Raw genomic sequence first — 22,750 nt, 5'->3', positions numbered from 1 at the left:
TCCTTTGACTCTCATCTTTTTCTTTTCTTTAATTGTGAGAAAGAAACTTGCATGTGTTTTTTATTATAGATTAAAAGATTGCTCCATACAATTAGGACCACCTACCTGTCTCTGTCTCTTCCCACCCACCAGTCCAGTGGTGGCATTGAAAAACATACCAAATGAATGATAATGTCAGCAAAATAAATTCTACCTTGAATGAAGTGATAAGCATATTACTGTGTGTCTGTTCTTTGAAGCATCCTGAAAGCGTTTCATTGTGAGCACGAACAAAGGTGAAGCAAGATGAAACTAGACAAAGGTTTCTTAACTTTGCTATACTTGGTTAGGTGTGGGCCTTTGTGTTACATGTCATTTGTGTCATGTCATGTATTTGTGCTGCCGAAAAGGGGCAGCTTGGGCAAATGTGTGAATTACAGATGGTCAAGCTGTTATTCATTTGTATATTTCTAGCCCATCTTTTGGCTGTAAAATCTTCACCTGCCCCTTAGAAGCTGTATGGGTTGGAATAGTATATGTACACAAAGCCAGGAATCATACTTGTGGGTGCTGTACACTAAGGCACTATATTTATTATTATTATTATTATTATTATTATTATTATTATTAATAATTTATCCCGTCCATCTGGCTGGGTTTCCCCAGCCACTCTGGGTGGCTTCCAACAAAGATTAAAAATACATTAAAATGTCACACATTAAAACCTTCCCACATTAAAGCCTTCAGATGTCTTCTAAATGTCAGGTAGTTGTTTATCTCTTTGACATCTGATGGGAGGGTATTCCACAGAATGGGGGCCACTACCGAGAAGGCCCTCTGCCTGGTTCCCTGTAGCTTTGCTTCTCACAGTGAGGGAACCGCCAGAAGGCCCTCGGATCTGGGCTGATGACGACATGCTTAGCATGAAGATTTCCCATGCAATAAGGCCAAACCATGTAGTGAGCTACATAGATGCAGAAGAGGTTTTTCAGGGGCAACTAAACAAGCAGCATAACACCTAGTGTAAGTTAGTATACACTGCAACTGAAGGCTATTCAATCTATACTCCCTTTTGTCAAAACATAGATAAAGCTCATTTTTGGTATGCCCAGGCTATAACAAGGCCAAGCATCAGAAAACTTGATAAGAACAGTGTGTCTTATTTTATATATTACAGATGCTTTTTAGAAATGAATGAATGAATGAATGAATGAAACTTTATTTGTGTCAGCTACTGGCCATAGCAACAAAAGAACATTGCGGTATACACAGAACAAAATAAAAAGTTGATTAGGAACATAAAGGGACATTTCAGGATCTTCTATGTTTTAAATTAATACATTTTCTTTTGGTTGGTACCAACAATATGATAGCCCAAGATGAATGACCTCAAAAGCATTAATCTTGTATCTTAGACCACAAGACAAAACACTACTGAAGTCACTTGAGAAACATTCAGATGACTAAGATTTCTTTTCTTTCCTTTTCTTCAGCATATGTTTTGCTCAATTCCATACAGGCCTAGGCTGAATATATGTAACCTTGGGAATCTGTAAGGGTTTGGTTCATGAAGTTTAGTTGTCTCGGAAATAACCTTTTGAAGCTTAAAAAGAAGTTAGCCCACCCTGTGCCTTCAGTAGACATCTGCCTACATCACTACAGATTACATTACTTCCCAAAGTTATAACCAGATGCTCTAAAGTCACTGATTTCCAGAATCGTTGGTTGTGGCTTTGATCATGCATTTCACTTCTAGGACTTTGCTTTGGCAAACAATGAATAATACTGTCAATGAAAATTGAATGGAACGTGCCTGGGCCTTGATTGGGAAGGGGATGTGCTGTGGGAAGCCAGGAAGTATCCCTGCAGACAGCAGTAGAGGCTTGCAAGACATCAAGAACTCCGTGCTAGCAACTCGCACTGGAGATAGAGTGTGTGTTTGCTGCAGAGAATCTGTTGTAAAATGAAATCATTTCAACCCTATAGTGGAGCTATAGACATCAGGTGGGTTTTTATTTTCAGCTGAAGGTGGAGGAATTTTGAAAGCCATCATAAAAGCCAGTTACTCCAGGGAAGCATAGTTTTACAGTTTGGTAATGCACTAAAATGGTTTTTTTTTTTTTTAAGGTTTTAACAAAAGTTATAGGAATAAGATATCAATTTGCATGAGTCAGCGTCTTCTGGAAACAATAAAGATACCTATCTTGGGCTACTCCGTTGTTCCACCTTTCCTACTCCCAAGATAATTCCACAGAGGGGAGAGCCAGAGACATTTGAAACCATTTTTGAAAATAAAGATTAGAAAAGTGACACAATGGGCAACTTTTTATCTATAGGCAATACAATGAAATCTTTAAAACGGGATTCTTCTGGAGGCAGACAGATTTTGCTAAGGAGTCCTAAAACGAAGCATAAAAGCACACAGGAGCTGCTGAACCCTGGTGAGGCGACTGTGACCCACTTGACCAGTCGCAGCACACCAGCCAGGTATTGCAGCCTCTCAGGTGCCTGGACACCACCTCTCTTCCTCCTTTTGAAGTTCCAGGCAGACAACCAAACAAAATGTTGATTGGGTCCTTAGTGGGCAGCAGCGGTGCCAACTTGAATAAAATATTGGAGGGGCCCAGGTAAATCCCCCCCCGCATAATTGATCACATGATGTGGTGCACACACAATATTTTAATGGCAATGTGCATCAACTAGGGGCCTCCCCGCCCCCTCAAATATTTTAGGGGGAGGGCGAAGATCCCTCGGTCTCTAGGAGTTGGCTGCTATGGTAGGTGGCATTAAGCTTAGAGGCAAAAGTTGGGGGCTGTGCTCATCTGGCATGCAATAATTGGGTCTAATAAGATCATAGTTCTTGTTCATTCTTTCTCTGCAGCTCCAATCAGGTTTTAAGCCTCACATGATTGCAGTTTTATGAGAGGGGCAGATGGGGGGGAGACTCTGCATAGAGAAGGCTTCCCTCTTCAGAAGTTAAGAATTCTGCTCATGCAGGGATCTAGATTGTGCAGGGGGAAACCTAAAGGGGAGAACAGGCTTCCCACCTCACTCAACTTGGGGAAAGCAGAAGACACAGAGCTGGAGCCAGAGAACAGAGACCAGAGAACAGCTCTCAGAAGGAGGCAGCGTAGTGGCAGCGGTGGGCTCCCCTGACCTCCTGACAGCTCCAACGCTGCTGTTGCTTACCAGGAAGAGGAGGGGCAAGGGGCAGGAAGGTTGGCAAATGCACGAGGAAGAGTGCCGGACGGGCTCTTCTGGTGTGCTTGCAGAGACGCAGCTGCCAGGAGGTTAGGTCAGCAGCAGTTCCCAGCACATGTTTTGACAGCTCTTTCTTACATTAAAAATAAATCTCTAAACCTGCTTCAATACATGAGGTCAGCTTCAGTTTTGTGCCTCTCTCACGCTTTAATGTCTGATCTTGTTTCCTTTCCAAAAATTAACAAAAACATTTTTTAAGACGTCTGATCAGGCAGAAAAGAAAGTGAAGAGTATAGGACTCAGTAGCTGTATATTATCAGCACATGGGCAGCCAAGCCTGACTGCATCCTGAAGCCTCTTCTTGATTCCCAATGGAATAAGTTCAATTTCAGTATATTCTCTACCCCCCCCCCCCCGCCACAAAATGGCCATATAATTCCAGGATTCCCATGGTTTGGAATCTGATTAAGTCTCCTGCAATATTTCTTTTGCTTCACTGCCATAGACTCAGTCCAATCTTCTCTGTAAGGTACTTCTGATTGCACTGTAGATATGACCAATCACAACTTTCAGTTCTGGCACCTATCAGGTAGACACGATTGCCATTATAAGAGAACAAGCCCACTCATCCCTTTTGGTTGTTGCAGGACAGCAGAGGCTCCACTGGGCCCCGAGGGGGGAATCATTACCTGAGGGCCACTTCCTGATAGGTGCTGGGGGCATAAGGAGATGGATCCAAAGGAAGGGCACCCACACCGACACCACGGCTAAAAATGTTTGGGAACACTTTCAACCTGCTCAGCTTTTGTCAGATTTTTGTGTGCTCTTTGTGTATATGATACTTCAATTTTAATGTGTAGGAATTCTGAGTAGAAATTATTCATAAAAATGATAATGGCCATTCATTATCTCTGCTGACTGGACCCATTTTTAAAAAAGTAACACAAGAAGAGTACTTGATTTCAAATGATAAACTTTTATTCTGAATATACTGTTTATTCCACAATAATTAACACAACAATTTTCAGGATTATAAATTTTTTATAACAGTATTGTACAAATTTTTACAAAATGTTTTGCATTTGTTCCTTATTCCAGGCTTCTCAAATTCACAAAAGTGTCAAGAGAACACAATAAAAGGGAGAAAAGTTCTATCTGTCCACTTCAGAGCATTTCCCTCCATCTTTTTTTTTGCTAGACTGTATATTTAACATTTCAATAAAAATAGCTCCCTAAGCATGATATCCCATAAAGCTTAAGACAATTGGATAGCTTTGTTAGATCTGAATTGCAAATCCAGTTAGCATTTTAGTGAGATGGCAGCACTTTATTTTCAGCAAAATAAATACTTTTCCAAGATGTGACTTCTGTGTTATAGAACACATAGAGTGATAGATAACCAAATTGCTGATAGCAGGCAGCAGCCAACTTCTGAAACTCTGGACACTTTTTGAACGTTGTTGTTTTTTTTTTTTTACAATAGTCTACAGCTGATATTAACAATATTAACATTGTGGTATGAAAGAAAACAAAACAAACTAGCAACCCAGAACCTTGGCCAGTGTTACAGGTCTGGAGATCACAGTAAACTTTATATTAAGCATGTGATTCAGTTGCCTCATGTGTGTGTGTGGAGATATTTCAAATACAACAGAGGACTCTGAGCAATGGTGTTATCACTCTTTGGATGTGCTAGTTTGGTTGGACATTGTAAGATGGCTCAGTTAAAACATTCCCTTTCCTACATGTTTGTCACCACTCTGTGGTCACCTTCCACATTGCACCACTAATAATGTCTGAAGTTCCAGATCAGATGAATTGCCTGGATTTCGATGGTACTGCCAAACACCAGTTTTGCAATCCCACCAGTGTGGGAAGTAATGACACAACATGGGAGCTGAGCACAGAGAAGCAGCAATAACACCAAAACAGATGCGTTCACGTGTGATTTATGTGAAAGGTGGGCTCAGCCCATCTAAGGGGTCCAGGACCCAGATGCAGGCACTGCCTCAGACCTAGTGCACATTGACTAGCCTGACCCACAGGTTGAGTGTGGACAACTGCAGTGGGGAATCTGGTGCAAGTAGACCTCTGCACAATCAGAGTTCGAGTGCAGAGAGCTACATATATAGGTTTCCCTACTGCAGACACAGGGATGTCAGGCGTGCGGCTAATCATGCTCACAATGTTGGGGTGGGGCCAGCAGTGCATCTCCACATCCCTTTAAAGTATAAGTAACATGTAAAAGCAGAAGACTTCTGGAAACATTCAAGCTGAGCCTACTTTTTCTAAGCTTCAATGCAGACTGGAATGAGAGATCTCCATGTCCTTTCAAAGATACTGCAAAGTTTAAAACAGCAAGTAACACTTGGGTTGCAAAGGTCACTTAAAAACGGGATACTGCCTATTTGAATGCAGTAAGGCCAGTGCTTAAAGTCAGTAAAAGGAATAGTATACGAAAACTTACAAATGGCAGCAACACTGTTTTCCTTGTCAAGTTTAAGCAATAAAGCCTCACGCATTAGAAACACATAAAGAGATCATACTAAATTCTTTAAAGGTACAAGACCTAAAAAAAAAAAATATTCCTCAGTCAAACCCGTGAAGTATATGTCATGTTGAAAACCTGGTACAAATATGGACCACACTCAGTGTTTTGGCAGTAATGCTGGTTGTTCTAATGGGGGTACAGGGGGATAGCAGCTAAACCATTCAATCTGCGAGCTGTTCTCGCTTTTCCTTTTATAAAAAAGGGCAAAACTAGAATGCCTGGACTCATTTGTTGTTGGTTAATGCAGCGGGGCTTCATGGTTACTGCAGAAATGAAAACAGTTCAAAGAGCTTCTTCATATCCCTTGGTGCAGCTAAACATTTTCAAACATATATAAACTTTTTCATTTTTCGCTTTTACAATATATATTTTTATAACCTGTGCTTCCCAAGCCAATTACTATGAAAAGGGATTGTTAAGAACATAAGAAGAGCTGGCTGGATCAGGCCCATCTAGTCCAGCATCCTAGTCTCACAGTGGCCAAACAGATGCCTATGAGAAGCCCCAGAGCAGGACCAGTGTGCAATAGCCAAGTCTCGGAGGAGAGGCTGCAAGGACGATTTGCAAGTTTCTCCCTTTTAGCACATAAATTATTTCTAAGACCTGTCCTTCCACTATTCATACTGTGAGAGACATTTACAATGTCATGGTAAGTTCCCCCCTTAATGTGTATGTGTGACACACACACACACACACACACACACACACACACACACACACTGCATTGTTTAAACATTAAACAACTGGATACTATTTGCATACTATCAGCAAAAAAGCAAAAGTTTTCTGCAAACCACCAGACAAAATCCAGTAACTGAACGTTATGAATAATACGTAGGGCCAAAGTGAAAGCTTTGCTTCTTTTCACGTGTTCACGTGAGCTGCTGCCACATTTCCAGCTGGGCTGACTGGCCCTTGGCTGTGTTGTCACATGAGAGCCACACAAGACTGCTAGGGAGAAAAGCTTTGATAGGCTAGGGGGGCTTCACTAACAGAAGGTCATTGATGGGCCTCTAAGTCTAAGACATGGGTAGGCAAACTAAGGCCCGGGGGCCACATCCGGCCCAGTCGCCTTCTCAGTCCGGCCCGTGGATGGTCTGGGAATCAGCTTGTTTTACATGAGTAGAATGTGTCCTTTTATTTAAAATGCATCTCTGGGTTATTTCTGGGGTACAAGAATTCATTAATCACTATTTTTTCCAAAATATAGTCCAGACCCCCCCCAAAGGTCTGAGGGACAGTGGACCAGCCCCCTGCTGAAAAAGTTTGCTGACCCCTGCTCTAAGACATAGTGGACATTCTTTTAAACATTGTTTTAATACAAATCAAGAACTAGCTCTTTCCTGGACTGTGTACACATATGAATGTGTTTGACAGTAAGAAAGTGCTTGCTCCTGTTTGTGTAACTATCAGTTCTTCTATTCTAATTTCTCAGATATGTTTGTCAGGATTCTCCTATTCTCCACCGAGTATGAAGCAAATTACATTTAAGCACTGTGCAAGCAAGCCAGTTGCCTGGATCATCTTAACAAACAGTAAAGAGAATTTCCAACAGGTTTCTGATCAGTTAAAAATTGTTGGTTGCTTCCACAGTCACTGAAACCTTCCTTTTCTGCTAGAAATGCCATCACTAGATTATCCTCCAAGACCCATTTCCATGACTAAGATCCCTCTCAGCAGAAGTTGCCTGCAGCATTAGTTAGAAGCTTCTGCCTCTACTTGATTCCTGTTCAGTGCAGCTGTGGCATTAATGATGGTATTACTGATGCATTTCTCTTCAATTAGTTCAGAAAGTTTACAAGTAGTTTCTTTCATTTGTTTTCTTCTTTATTGTGTAATTTAAAAAGATAAGAATAATGAGAGAAAGCCACTGATTAATCTGTCCCCCTTGCAGGGAACAAGAGGTGATTAATTAAGGAACAATGAATGTCCTCGTTTTACTGAACAGGAAACAGTTAGAGGCAGCACCAGCAGAATGTCACAGTAGCCCTGAAAAACCTCCGTAGTGTTTTGTTGGTCCACACTGGCAGCTGACGTTGCACATATGCTTGAAGTAATCGAAATGTTTGCCCTAAAGCAGGACTGAAAAAAGGTGGGAGAATAATACAGAAATACTGAATGCAAGGGGCTGGTAGTGAACATCTGGATCTACCATAAAAAGTGAGTGAACACTGAATAGCAATGCCAGAATAAACTGCCAGTGTAAACACAACCTTTGCTAAAATTCTTCTCTATACTTAACACAATTACATCTACCAATTGTCTTACCAGTGCTTACTGTCATGCTATAACTTATCACTTGATAAATGGCCCTCCATATTCACTAGGGCTGCATCTAATGTTCATATGCGAACCCTTGTTTGTGTCAACATAGTGCTTATGGGATGTTATGAAAATGCACTAAATCCTCTCTCTCTTTTTAAGACCACACTCTCTTTTGCCTTTTTTTGACAGCTGTCTGCTGGCCAGTTGGTGGCTCGTTCTGCACCATTTTTAAATTCATGAGCGTCTTCATGCTGATGTTATCCCAGCCAATTGTCTCAGCACCCTAAGATATTGTACCTAAATAGGGGATTTCTTTGTGAGCCCTTTTAGGGGACTTTCCGATGCTGGGCTGAGATGATTTTCACTACTAAAATCTTGGGAATTAAGAAGAGGGATTGTTGTATCCCTCATGCTCTGGCCAAGTTCTTTTAAACACCCGTGCCCAGCCATTGTTAGGCAGAATGCTGAAGCAGGTGGACAAATGGCCTGATCCAGTAGAGGAATTCATAAGATGCAGCTCTTCCCACTAGTCTAACCAACAACGTTGCAATTTTACTCCTAATACATTTCAGAAAAATAATAATAAAAACACAATACTTAACTGCCACCTGGGGTGTGTGTTTGTTTGTTTGTTTGTTTGTTTGAAACTAAGATGCAAATGAATACTTGCCAAACAAACTTTCCTGCCTCGTGAGTATCTTCTTCATAAAGAGAACATTAGTTGAGATAAGCTAATCATTCTGGCTCTGATGATAATTGGGTAAAGGCAACAAAAGTGCAGCAGAATGAGACTCTCCTGAGTTATTTCCTTTCCACCATTTTCATGTTCCCTTGGGATTACACAACTGCTTCCTACAAATCCATTGAAACTGTTCTTTTATTTACAACCGCATGACTTTACACAAGCTGTTAAAGAACTGTGCTCATGATGTTGCTCTTCTATAATCTCTGATTTTCATAGTAAAGCTAGAAGCAAGGGTACTTAAGAAGAAAATAATTCAATGTTGGACAAGACTAAAACCAGAAACTTTAAATCCATATATAAATATGAATTGGGTGTTGTTGTTTAAAAAAAACTGTCTTTGCATATGAATGCATTCCCAATAATTTTCATAAAAGTTTGGACTCAACATTAGATGAGAGTCATATAACAGCACTATTATATTACATTTTTTAAAATAAAAAAGTGGGGTTTCTTATACAAAGTAAATAGTACACTGCAGCTGTTCGCAGATTTCTACAATATCAGTAAAGTTAAACATTCATTGGTTTAGCTGTCTTGCAATACTGGTTAGTTCTGAAATATATGAGGGTGAGAACATATTTCATCCTGCATCTAGAATATTCTTTACTGTTATTTTCCTTCACCTATCCGATTCATCACCAGGTTTGTATAAAAACAGTATTTTTTATTACTGACAATCAAGTATCATTGAACATACATACAGATTCAAGGCTCCCCATTTGTTCAGGTTTTGCTACTGTTTTAGTAAAATTCAGCACAGTTTTAGTTGAATTCAGCACATTTTAACTGTAAAATAATAAAAAGGTGAATGCTTTATAGGTACTAATAGGTAGATATTAACTGCAATGGAAACAAACAAGAATCTACCAGATACAAATCTGAGCATACACGCTCTTCAAAACTAAATGCCTGTAATTTGATTTCATTTATTTAAAACACCTGTAGATAGAATTTTAGGTGTTTTCACCTGCATAAAACCCATCTTTTCCTTATTTGTGCAGACAGATAAACGTACCATACCCCCTTTCCACTTTTACATTGCACAGTATATTCAGATATCTGTTTAACAATATATAACTTAAGATCAAATTGCATCACATTGCAATATTTGGTTTCTCACACAACAAAAGAATCACTCAGTTACCTTTTCAAAAAAACAAAAAATAAATAAATCCCAAAACCTATAGTCTACCATCAAAAGAATAAAGGAAAAAAACCAAACTGAAACAAACAGCAAAAGTAGCAGCTTCAACATCATGCAAAATACCCTTGGAAACCAACGTTCAATATTCACGAAGAAGACATTTTTATTCACAAACTTTGTGTCTGAACATTTTGGAGGACTTGGCTAGCAGTAAGTCATTGTTCTGAGAACAGGAACCTTGATGTGGACATCAGCAACTGTGCAATGAGGAAATGGACACCAAATTTGGGATGAAAACCACATTTTCTGCCGAAGGATGACATTCTCAATAACCCTTCTACTTAGACATTATGTTGTTTCATTTTTGCCTTTTAAAAAATTGTATTCATTTCATGAACCTACTCAACCTGGCCACCCTTTTAAACTAATTTTGGCTGGGGGGAATCATTTGTCATAAGGCATTTTAAGTCATGTTGAATCTCTGTAGAGGTCTAGCAAGTCTGAAACAACTCTGGATCAAAGTCTATTTTGCATTCTGGACACAAGTGATATTGAAAGCTTACATTAAAACATCAGTACACTAAATAAGAGTGCTAAGGAAATGGCCGGGTTTCCTTCTCCCCCTTACAAAGCATTCATGTTAAAGAAAAAAGAGTGCAACCAATTGAAAACTCAGGTCAAATTAACCGAAACCATGTCATCACCTTTTAAAGGGGAGCCCTTTTTACAGAAAAGTCTTCAAAAGCACAGAAACCGCAATTCTTCAATAAAGCACATAGAGAATTCAGTTCCAATGGCCTAGATGATGCAGCATTCACACACGTTTACAGATCTGACACGCCAACATGCAGTCACGATGGGTGCCTTCAGAGTCTTTCCCAAAGAATATATCAAGTAATGGGCGTTGCCATTGATCTGCGGTCTGAGCAGACGGACCCTCCTTTTCCAAATGAAATGGTGGGCTAACATTTTGGCAGGATCTTGATTTATTACGCAGGTTTTGGTTTTAACAGGGTCATAACTGGCAGTGTCTGCTGCCAGATAACAGCCAGAGCAGGATAAGCTGAATTCCTACCATAGACCATAGTGATGGGCTCAATCCAGAGACCCCACCACAGTCTGATGCATCCTCCTGTAGGCAAAAAAGAAAAAGAAATAAAGAGATTTGTCAGTATTAGCTGAAATTACTAGCCAGTTCCAATAGCTCTCTCACCATATGATGACTCGTGTGTTTCATCCTCACAGAGGTGACCCACATGGGGATCAAACTTTTAACAGGTTCACTAAAGTATTTGTATCCAAAATGAGCAGCTCTTTACCCTAGGAAGGGTAAAGTCAGATGATTAACATGTGTGCCGAAGTGCTCTGACACATGGGCCCAGTCCCTGGTACTGGTGGTGACTGCCTAAACTCAGTTTTGCCACCATTCAAAGTGCCAAAACTCAGCTGTTTGTCACCATTCAACTTGCAGTTATATGAAAAGGGTCTTTGACTTACTTTGAAGAGTGATTTTTGTCACACTCCCCCCCTCCCGCAACTTACAACTGACAGAAGTCAACACATACATATTTTAATCTGCATGGAAATGTTAATAGAACACAATCACATTACACACCTTACCACAGCAAAACACTTTCACAGGGTCATTCTTGTAGCTTACCACATGTACAGTATGCATGTACATTCAATTAATAAATAAATAACTTGTGTTCTTAAAAATAACAAGTGCAGTTTAGTTGTTACTGTTGCCATTTGTCAGTTTGTAAACACATATTTAATTCAGTCATAGCCGGTTTGGAAGCAATTACATCATATGACTCTGGCTTACACCATCAGACCACTGGCCCATTTGTTCCAGTGTTGTCTACTCTTGCTGGTGGTGACTCTTTGCCATTCAGGTAGATGCTCCTCCCATCCTTTTCAACAGGCAATGTCAAGGATTAAACCTGGGACGCAATGTCTTCCAAGTAAGTGCTTTAATGTTGAGTTAAGGGCGCTCCCTAACCTCACATCATATTGGGATTTATCGTGTCCCTGGTCACATGATAATGAAAAGGACTCAATAACTGGGTGCACAACTCCCTTTTCAGAGCTTTCTGGTTTTATTCAATTTAGTTGACAACTTGCACAAGCCTCAAAGGTTTTGATTGATTCATCTGAACCTGCCATTGGGCTTCCCTAGCCTGCACTGGTCCAACTCAAACCAACCAGTAATGGTACCAAGAAAAACAGCTTCTTTTCCCAGTCATCCAATGGGACTCAAATATATTTGTCTAAGTCTACCTAAAAGGCATAAATTGAACTTGGGAGTGCTGTTTTATAGGTTAGTTAAATTATTAGCAGCAATCGTTTGGTTGCAGAAAGAATTGTGGTTGGCTCTTTACAGAATGGGAAATGCTTAGGTTAATAAAAACCAACATATTGTATCTTTTTCTCCCCCTCCCTTTTTTTTACAGAACACAGACAAAATTACAAGATAATTGGGCAGAATTGTCCAAAATTGTAATAGCTTATAATGAATGCAGAGGTCATGATAGACCTGTTAATTATCATTGGATAGGTTAGTTGATTTAAAAGATTGTTTACTTTTCCTAGTTTGTAAGTCTCTCTCTCTCTCTCTGCTTTTGGTGGCGGTTGATGTACGTCTGTTCTCCCCACGGATGGAGGGGGGTGCCTGCTCCATTTTGTGGTCCTTTCACTTTCTCCTCTTTTAGAAGTTAACAGCCATTTTGTGTCATGCCATGCCCCACCCCCACAGCAGTCACCTTTTGCCTGGCAGCCACAGCACTTTCTCAGAATTCCAAATGTACCCACTGGCCCAGAAAGGTTGGCAACCCTTTTACTAAAACTAGACCATATTCCAGGAGCCCTGGATATTTTATCTTCAGAAGCACGTCTACATTTCCCCTCAGGAGACCAGGACAGCTTAGGATCCTTTGGATCCAGGCCACTTTCCAGAATGCCAATAGTTCTGCTTTTGGCCATTCCAAGCCTGGAATTCCAACCTTGGTTGGGCCAGGGTTTCAGAGCAGCTGAGTGATGGAGATGAAGTATTTGACACTGGACCTGAGTCTCAAGTCTTTGGGTTCTGCCTTTAACACCGGAAGATTGGAGCTGCCATTTAAGCCACTGGGACAACACCCATATGTTTGCTTCCCCCCCCCCCACTTTACAAATCCAAATACTTGGGTATTTACTTTATTTCAATAATGCAGGTAATGTAAAAGACCCCTGACAATTAAGTCCAGTCGCGGACGACTCTGGGGTTGCCACGCTCATCTCGCTTTACTGGCCGAGGGAGCTGACATTTCTCCACAGACAGTTTTTCCAAGTCATGTGGCCAGCATGACTAAGCCGCTTCTGGCGAACCAGAGCAGCGCACGGAAACGCCCTTTACCTTCCCACCGGAGCAGTACCTATTTATCTACTTGCACTTTGACGTGCTTTCGAGCTGCTAGGTTGGCAGGAGCAGGGACCGAGCACTGGGAGCTCAAGGGGATTCGAACCGCCGACCTTCCGATTGGCAGGCCCAGAGGCTCAGTGATTTAGACCACAGCGCCACCCACGTCCCACAATAATGCAGGTACCAGTTAATAAAGCCATCAGGAAAATGTTGCATTCTATTTGGCACACAACCCTATCTGGAATAAGATCAGATGATATACTGAACTTTTAGGGTTGTTTAGTTTGGCTCCCTCTCCCACTCTTTGTGTCTGTGTTGTGTCATGCTGTAGCAGAGCTTCTTTCACGAAACTAAACAAAGACCAATTGGTCTTTCCTCAACTGATTAAAAAAACCTCCTCCTCCTTTAGTACCTTAAACACAGAAATTTATTTACTAAGATTATACTACCAAGCTGTTAACTGAGTTTGAACATTTGGTGATGAATATGAAATTTTATAGGAGCCTGTTATCTAAATGTATGGATTCTACTGATAATAAAATGAAGCAATATATAATCAGGTAATGAGAAAGAGTTCTGGAGATGCTCAAGTTAGAAGAACATTGGAATTTTATATGCAAGTTTCATCATAGCTATTCTTTACACATATTTTTGAGAGAAGACTTCTAGAAAACTTAAACCTCCCAAATTAACAAAAATATATGCTGCCTGGGAATTGTGGAAGATATCGTTGAGTGGATGCCACCTATCTTCACACATGGTGGAGACATAGGAGGCTGAAAATGTATTGGCAAAATATCTTAGGAGTGATTAAGAATATACATTTTTATAAAATCCAGTATAACCCCATTAGTAAGCTTGTTCAGTGAACTAAAACTTACTCTGTTAGTTGACAGCCAGAATCTTTACTGGCAAAATTTTGGAAAAATGGCTTGAGTGGTTGAGAAAAGTGTTGCAGACTGCTTTAATGAATACGTTAACATGTTCCAGATGGTTGTGGGATGGGAAGCTATGCTCATCCAGTTGTTTTTCTGAAACTTGGTCTCCCTTTATAATTTTTCGGGATGGAGTTGTGCATGAAAAGAACATACGGCAAGGCACTTTACAGCTGATTTAATATTATTTTGAATAAATGAAATCTTTTGTTGTTGTTGTTGTTGCTGCTGCTGCTGCTTTAACTCAGCATTAACTATTATGACATGCCTCCAAATGTATTTCTGCCTGAGCAGAACACACTTTCTTTCATGCACACTTTCCTTTTTGATGATCATGCCCACCCACTGCAGTTCCCCCATGTCTTCCCTGCAAAAGCTGCTCTCCTTAGGACTGTAGAACTTTTTAAAACAGTATGGGATGTGGCAGCAGGATCCTGCCTGATGCAGACACCTTTGGAAACATGCCTATGTGAGTAATGCTATTTTTCTTGTTCCGTTTTTTATTTGTATATTTTTAAAAATAATATCTACCGTAAATATTATCATTCAAAAATCTTAAGATCTCTTGCCAATTTATTTGTTAAGATTTTTCTAGATAGCAAGTGTATTTATTAAAAGAATTTTGAAAGCTCCCTTTCACTAAAAATGATATGTAGTTTAGATTATGCATATGAATGTTTGATTTTCAAAGCATCTGAAGATTTATACAAAGGGTAGAAATGGCCCAGCCAAGATTAGAATGAAATAAAGAATTAAGAGACATGGACAAGGAAACTTCCAACAAGATAAGGAATGAAATATGTCTGAAGAACTAGTTTCTACTGTAACTTCTACTCTGCACTAGAGTATTTTTGGAATGACTACTGTGGAATCATCTGCACGGAAAATGCTGTTTCAGAAATGGTTATTCACATGGAATTTTTTTTAAAGAAGAAAATATATGGGGATGTCTGAATCCAACAGAACAGCTCTCAGATGTATGAATTCATAGGAATCTCTTCAAAAATATTTATCTGAAGGCAAACAGTATGTCAGAAGAGTGTGAGCATCTCAGCTCCTTGAAGTGTTGGAACTTGGTCAGTGTTTGCAATTTAAAATTAAAGGATAAATCTTTCCAGGTGTGTGTGTGAGTGAGTGTAGTGTAGTGTCCTACCAAGTGAAAAACATTTACAGTCCTGAAATATTCAGTGTGCCTCCAGAGACACAGAAAGCACACTAAACTGGGTTTGCTGTATCTCTATCCAATATTCCTAATATCTCTAAACCAGGCATGGGATGGAGCTTTGGAGAGAAGCATCACTAGGCTGGGTTACCCTCGGGGAGAACTGGATCTCTTAAGCTGGAGGAATGCACTGGCAGCATCTTGTGGTGTATCTTGTGGCACTTATCTTCTTTCACATTGGCAGAGGATGGTCCACATAGCTTCTTGCTACATCTGTGTTGCTCACATGATTACTTCATGGAAGCTGGCATACTATTTGCTGATAATCTAAAAATGTGGCTTAGCTCTTTCAGCTTGTGTCTTTCCTAATGCAAATTTCTCTGCAATGGGTTTTTATTTGCTTGAAATGTACATGTGTCTAGAGATGAAGTTTGCCCAGTATTTCTGCTAGGAGGCTATTCTGCATTCGTACTTAGTGCACATACAAATTCTGCAGAAAGGTTCTGTGGAACTTAATAGTGAGTGACTCAAGCAAGAGGAAGCCAAAAAAACCCTTATAGATTTGCCTTCAGAAAGTGCAGATAACTCATAATGTTGGCAAGGAACTTAGTAGCACTTCTGGGATGTCCAGAGAATCTTTGACCTCATTAAAAAAATTAGTGTTAAAATGCACATCCAAAAGAGATCACATGTAAGCCTCTGACTCAATATGTTATTGTAGCTTTGCAGGATCATTTAATACCCATTATAGCCTTTTGTTGCTCCTGAACCCAGGGCTAATTGCAGAAAAGAAATTAGTTAGGCTTTTGTCAGCACTGCCCCCTCCCATTAGGAAATGAAAAAGAATTAATTAAGTAGGAAGAGTAAAATTAAAAGCAACAATGTGCTTTCTCTGGGCCTCCTACTTGTGTCTTTGTGCTCTTCCTTCTCCTCACTGCTTCAGGCAGCTTCAAGCCGTGTTTAGCTGTTGGTCTTTTGCAATATTCATTACAAAAAGTTTTGAAGCATTCAGAGATAACACTTGTTTACACAATTTTTTATTGGGAGCTGTTTAGTTTTCGCAAAACATGGCTTTTCCGTCCATTTAAACTTTGGTTCATTGTTTTGTGAGGGTGATGTTGCACTAAGACATGCCAAACGCCCGTTAAAGCCCTTGGTGAGTACATCTCTGCCAACATTAATTCTAATCAGAATTAATGGAGAAGTTTTAAATTAAAAGTTTGTTTTGCAGGTTGCCATTCTTCCTATGCTGCAAGTTTCAAAACTGTCACCAGCTGCATGAGGTCTCCCCTGGTCTGGAGACTACCAGTTCCGCCTTCCACTCCAAGAAACCTATCACTGTGTTGCGCCATCCGCAGGTTGGGATCCTGCCCAAGAAATCAAAGCAGAACTGGGAAATACACATTTCCTGTGAATGATCACTGAGGTTTAGCATATCTCCTGATTCATTTCCCCTCCTGAGTGCTTCTCAGCCAATGATACACTGACAAGTGATTATGAGGAAGGGATAGTTGTGCTCTCCTGTTCAAAACGGATTGTGTTGCTTTAAGTCCAAGCCATGCTTGAGGCAGGCTGGGCAGAGCAGGGCACAGAGGGTGGTTTCTCTTTCTCTAACGCCCGCTTCATGCATTACTTGCAGCGGCAGGATGGTATGGTTATGCATGGTACTAGTTACGCACAACCCAAACTGGGAGGGAGTGTTGCAGGTGATGTACATCCCTCAGCACAACTATCTCGCAGAAGTTGCAGGCATTAACGGGAGACAGCTTGGGTGCAATCGAGGGAGAGCAGCAATTCAAGGTAATGTCTGAAGGAATAAAAATGGCTGCTGGTGCATTTTGTATGTTTCAGTGGAGTCTTGCAAGGAATTAAATATTCAAGGCTTCACTGGGATGACTTCACTGACCTCAAGAAAAGGCCGGGCATGTACTCCCATATGAAACATGTAGGAAAATATAGCAGGACCCGTTTTCAAATTGCACTCACCAAGTGAAGCCAAGCTAAAACAACCCCCCTGTAGTGATTGTGCCACATTGTTGCTCAGGGGCACCATGGGGGGGGCAGGGGGCAACCCCCCATATTTTCAAGGAAGGGGTCAGGCTCCTCCAGAATTCAGGGCCCTGCCACATCCCTTTGAGGATCACCAGGGAGGGTGACCAGACGACGTTTGTAGGTTTGCAAGAAGTTTTGTTAGGTGTATTATTGGAAGTATTGCAAAAATGGAGAAGGGGGGATGATATGTTAAGAGATGTAAAGGCAATATAAAGTTAAGAAATGCATAAGAAGTGATTAAGGCGGAGGATCATCAGAGGTGCTGATGGAAGTCCAATAAGTCTGAATAAGTGTTAAACTATGTGGTATGTTTTATAATTTGTATGCTAAAATCAATAAAAATTATTTTAAAAAAGAAAAGAGGATCACCAGGGAGGGGCAGTGCAAAGCATCTTCACCCCACACATCCCATTGACGTTTGCCAGAGCGCCTTCTCAGAGCAAAAGAAATGCCTGTGGAAGGGGTTGCACAGGGTGAAAATTTCCCCAAACAGCTCCCCCTGAAGCCCCCACAGTCTCTTATCAGGTTCTGGAGACCTTGCTGAATGGAGTGGATTGTGAAACGACAGCGTAGAGGAGAAAATGAGGATCACTGAAAACCTGCCCACAGAAGGTGTCATTTGGGGCCATTCCCCCCTTCCTCCTCATCTCAACCCCATTCAGAAGGGTCTCCTGATCCTTGGTAGAAGATTGGGGCAGGTGGCTTCTGGATAAAGAATGGGGTGGGATAGTTTTCATAGAATCATAGAATTGTGGAGATGAAAGTGACCCCAAATGTCATCTAGTCTAACCCCCTGCAATGCAGGAATCTCAGCTAAAGTGTCCATGACAGGTGGCCATCCAAACTCTGCTTACAAACCTCCACAACCTCCCGAGAGATTCCACTGTCAAATAGGCTCTCACTGTCAGAAAGTTTTTTTTTCTGATGTTTGGTCGGAATCTCCTTTTTTTGTAACTTGAAGCCACTGGGGCACAGGTGGTCTTTTCGTTTCATGCCCGTAGAATAAAGAGTGTTTATGAGTCTATTTAGAATACGAAGTTAATTTTCAAAAAGTTATTAAACAAGCTGTGCACAACAGAAGGTAAACAAATGCCAGAAACTAATTTGTCTCCCACCCGCAATATCTTGAAGAAACAGTGCATCTCTAGAGATGGACATCAGATATCAAGTCTAGCAACTGTTCTTAAGGTGTGTGTGTGTGTGCGTGCCTACATGCACAACACAAACAGAAACCCATTCCCACTTTTATGATTTTTCTCTATTCAATGTTAAGAGATGGCCAGGATGATGTCTCCCTCTAGTGGGACTCTGGGAAGATAAGTTAAGGGTAAGGATTGATGTAAGAGCAGTAGGGCTGTTCTGGAAATACCCTCACTACTTGGAGTCCAAATGTACCTTCCTTCTCCAAGCTTGACCTCTGAAAACTGGAGTCCTGCAATCCTAGAGCAGAAGCAGTGATTGCCCAGCAACCCCGACCTTTCTAAGAGAAAACCTGCTCCACTCATTTCCTGGAGCAGTTTCCTTTTTAAACCAATAAAGGTGAAGAATTAAGAACTGAACATTCAAACAGTGTTCTAAAAATGCAAAATGCCTCACTGAACTACAGAGGAAGATTCAGACAGATGACTAGAAAACACTTCATTTGCTGGAAACAGTTTGCACAGCAGCTAAAAAGTTTTATGTGAGCCATGTTTATGTTTCATCCATCTTCACCCCAGTTCAGCAGGCATACAGTGCTTGTAATCAAATATCCATTATAGGGCATACACACAATATTCTGTATTATATATTATATAGTAATTTATTATATAGAAAAATATGCATTATCACATACCAGTATAATTAGTATATAGCTCTGCAATATCACAAGCTATGCCTTTGTATGTAACGTCCTGGTTGCTTAAGGCATCTTCAGATGCCACATGGTGCAGCAAATTATGCTGAAGCCAAGTTGGTCGGGGTCTGGTGAGTGGCTGGCAAGGAGGACTGTCTAGGAACCCTATTCATATACTGCTTAATCAGAAAACAACCACCTCTAAGCAGTTTACAAGGAAATACCGATAAAAATACCGATAAAATCAACAGCAGATAATGTAAAGTTATCAAACTTTAAACAAGTAGATAATGTAAAGTTATCAAAATCAACAGTTTAAAAAAACAAATATACCTAATAAAATTAAGTATCTGTTTTTAGTTTGAGCTTCCCAGGGGAATCCTTTCCTGGGGAATCTGGTTTTTATTAGAGCTTCCCATAAATTAAATAAATAAGAAAAGAGTTTGTTAATCTGTGACAACTTCTAGCTGTGACTCAAATGCACTGAGATGGCCATAAGCATGCCAATATCACAAGCAGAACTTTGCCAAGTTCTGCCGAGATGAGCTCTTATTAGAGTAGCTTTAGGAGCAGTTGTGGTGGTACATAAAAAGGCCAGCATATGCTGAGCTCTGCAGCCTGAGTTAGTATGACCAGGACCACCTCAGCCCATGGTAACAATGGCTGGAAGTTAGCCAGGTCATGCACTTACCAGGTGATGATCAAAATCCCATGGGGCAAGATGCACTGCTTTCACCAGATACTAGAACCACACGTGTGGGAGAGATTTGCCATACAAAGTGTGCCAGCTTTTGCACATAGAAGACTCCATGTGAAGCACATAGTTCACATGATGCACTAGGCTTGGGTGGAAGGAGAGGCACACCTGTTACTTCACTAGATTAAATGAACATCTACCTGATACCTGATGAATGAGGGCACTCACTTATTTCTAAGGTGGGGGTGGGGTGGCAGCACCCCACTCCTCCTGAGGCCATAGAATTGTAGAATTTGCCCTGTTTGAAGGATGTGTTTTGCAGCAGGTAAAATTGCCTGAAAATATGGGCTCAGATATACTGGTAAAGATGGCGGTGTGGAGTCCCATTTTTCTGTATCTGTTTTCCCTGTTTAAATTTACAGTGCTTTAAACTGAAACACTTCTTTGATGTGTCTAGATCCAGCCTATTAAAAGAAGGATTAACCTTGTCTATAAAACATACAATTTCCAACAACTAGGATCCTGTCCTCAGCACTATGCACAAATAAGGACTGAGGGTTTTCAGGGTGGAATGACGTGGTATATGGGAAAACACATGTGTCTCAACCATTTCTCACATGACATAAATGTAAAGGGGCATTGGGGGGGGGGAAGAGGTTCCCCATACAGGGCTCGTCAACCAGGCTAGGTAGCCCATCTAGGAGAAGAAAAATTCTGGTCCTAAACCTTTGCTGCCTGGCAGGAAATCATCTGGAGAAGAAAAGACTCAGGAGTAAACCCTACACAAATCTGGAGTAGAGTTCCTAAGACAGTTGGATAGCACTATGTACGCCTCCTATGGGCAACTCCTGCAGCCAAGCTGGTGCTTTCCTTTGGACCACATCCGTGAGGCTGAGAGTGGGCCTTGTCATCTAGGCAACCTAGGACTTCTATGGACTTCTATGGAAGTAACTTGAGTGATGCTAACACAGCAGTTTGACTTTACCCCTAGAAGTGCACTCCATTGACTCCGAAGACAGATGGAACCAGCAGCAGAAGGGAAGGGGTGCTTAACTCCCCTGCCTTACTGATTAACCCCTCAGAGGTGTGCCCCCCCCAGACAAATTTCTCTTTCGCTTCGCTGCTTCTAGCCTCAGATACCAACTGAGGGAAAATCACAGGAAAGTATGGTTCACAAGGAAAGAGCAGCTTAATATTACAAAGCAAGTTCAATGTTGAAAATATTGTGTTCGCTTTGTACTGTGTAGTCCAGCTGTATGATTGTGAAAATGCCACAAGTCCCTTATTGAAAGAAAATGTTAAAAATGCATGCACTCTTAGGCAGCAACAGCTTTTTAATTTTAGCTCACTATATTTAAATATTATATTTAATATACTGTTTTAGTTTGCTTGTTTCCTTTGTTAGGCTCAGAAAAAAGGCTAGTGCCGGCATTGTGAAGTCGTACCTCTTAATGGGAACAAGAACAAAACATGAATAGTCTCTATTGTATTGGTTTCACAACCCTCCCAACAACTAAGAATGTCGCCATGACTCTAATTTAGAAATTCAAACTTTTTCAGATTTCTTATCATGGATACAAAATAAGTAACAAAGGATTGTCAGGAGCAGTTGTGGTGGTCCCTCTGGGCAAATTCCATCTATCCTAACTGGCCACCAGAAGTCCTGAGACTCAGAGAATGAGAAGTCTCTTATATCATGAAATTTGCTAGGGACTGAACCTGGTGTGCTCTATCACAGACCGCTCCTTAGGAGCAACAAGGGTGGGCTGTGAAGTCTTCAAGTTAGCAATCTGCTACAGTGCTGGACCAGGAAAGAACAATAGGCAATACAGTTCTGTCTTCAGGTTGTGATTCTAAGCAAGTTCTGAAACAATAGGATTCACTTCCATGGGTCTTGTGGCCCATGACCCAATGGGCCTCTTTAGAACTGTATCTGTCTTCCCCGATTATCCTTGGGAGTGCAGCCTCTCTACTTGCCACAGAGAGAATGGAATGTCTAAATTAACTGAATTACTACCCAGAAGATTAAACCCTTTTCAAATAACCACAGACTCTCCCATTCAGGAAAGGAGGATGTGCTCCCAATCTATTCTCAGGGGGAAATAGCTCCTGAACAAGCCCAATAAATAAATAAAGCCATTTGCTCCAAGTTATTTTCCCCACCACCACCCCAATTAATACATGTTTCTGTGATACACTAACAAAAATGCTAAACTTTGAAAAACAAAATGAAACACAAAATTAGAGAAAGTAACTGACCATCCACACCACATGAAAACTTGCAGAAAAATGGAGATAGGAGCGGACATCATGGCAGAGGCACGACTCGTTGTGCATATAGGCTGATCCTATTAATAACGGGCAAAATAGCAAGTAGAGGAAAGGAAAGAAAACACAGAAAGAAACACATACAAGATGAGATTTCATGCAGTTTGCTGGCAGTTAGCAGAGTTAATGTGAAAGCATTCACCCAAGAGCAAAGAATTTCACAGTGAGGATTGCAAAGTAAACTTAAGTAAAATATTACACTAATACAACTACAGAAGACACAGTTAACACAGATAATAGCACAACAAGCTAGTGAGCAAGACTCCTTGTACTTTCACACACAACAGATCCAGGATCAAGAGCATGGAGATGGGCTAACAGTTGTTTCTCCCAATATTGCCGCCAACTATCTCCAGCACATGAATGTTTTCTTACTGTTAAAATTGGGTGCTCCAATGTTCTCAATGTGGCAAACACTTTACAACAAAAAAATACCCATTTGTGTTCATGTTCT

General features: G+C 40.8%; 1 protein-coding gene and 1 long non-coding RNA gene across 6 annotated transcripts in view; one reads left to right on the top strand and one right to left on the bottom strand.

The window, feature by feature from the left end:
* The window catches only part of LOC310744269, a 50,431-nt gene extending 43,187 nt beyond the window's left edge, over positions 1 to 7,244 (top strand). For both annotated transcript variants that reach the window (XR_014539476.1, XR_014539477.1), the window contains exon 2: positions 7,167 to 7,244. This is a non-coding gene — a long non-coding RNA (uncharacterized lncRNA). The remainder of the gene's footprint in view (positions 1 to 7,166) is intronic.
* The window catches only part of CACNA2D1 (calcium voltage-gated channel auxiliary subunit alpha2delta 1), a 373,123-nt gene continuing 354,509 nt past the window's right edge, over positions 4,137 to 22,750 (bottom strand). For 2 of the 4 annotated variants that reach the window (XM_083574975.1, XM_083574977.1), the window contains 3 exons: positions 22,228 to 22,316; positions 7,107 to 11,017; positions 4,137 to 6,921 (listed from right to left, as the gene is read on the bottom strand). In XM_083574975.1, the coding sequence (XP_083431101.1) occupies positions 10,981 to 11,017; positions 22,228 to 22,316 (126 nt within the window). In that variant the 3' untranslated portion in view covers positions 4,137 to 6,921; positions 7,107 to 10,980. The remainder of the gene's footprint in view (positions 6,922 to 7,106; positions 11,018 to 22,227; positions 22,317 to 22,750) is intronic. The other 2 variants (XM_083574976.1, XM_083574978.1) reach the window with 1 other exon arrangement.

Source organism: Podarcis filfolensis, assembly GCF_964270895.1.
Source record: "Podarcis filfolensis genome assembly, chromosome: 10".
Lineage (NCBI taxonomy): Eukaryota > Metazoa > Chordata > Lepidosauria > Squamata > Lacertidae > Podarcis > Podarcis filfolensis.
The sequence above is the reverse complement of the archived record's forward strand: the minus strand, read 5'-3'. Positions and strand labels throughout refer to the sequence as shown.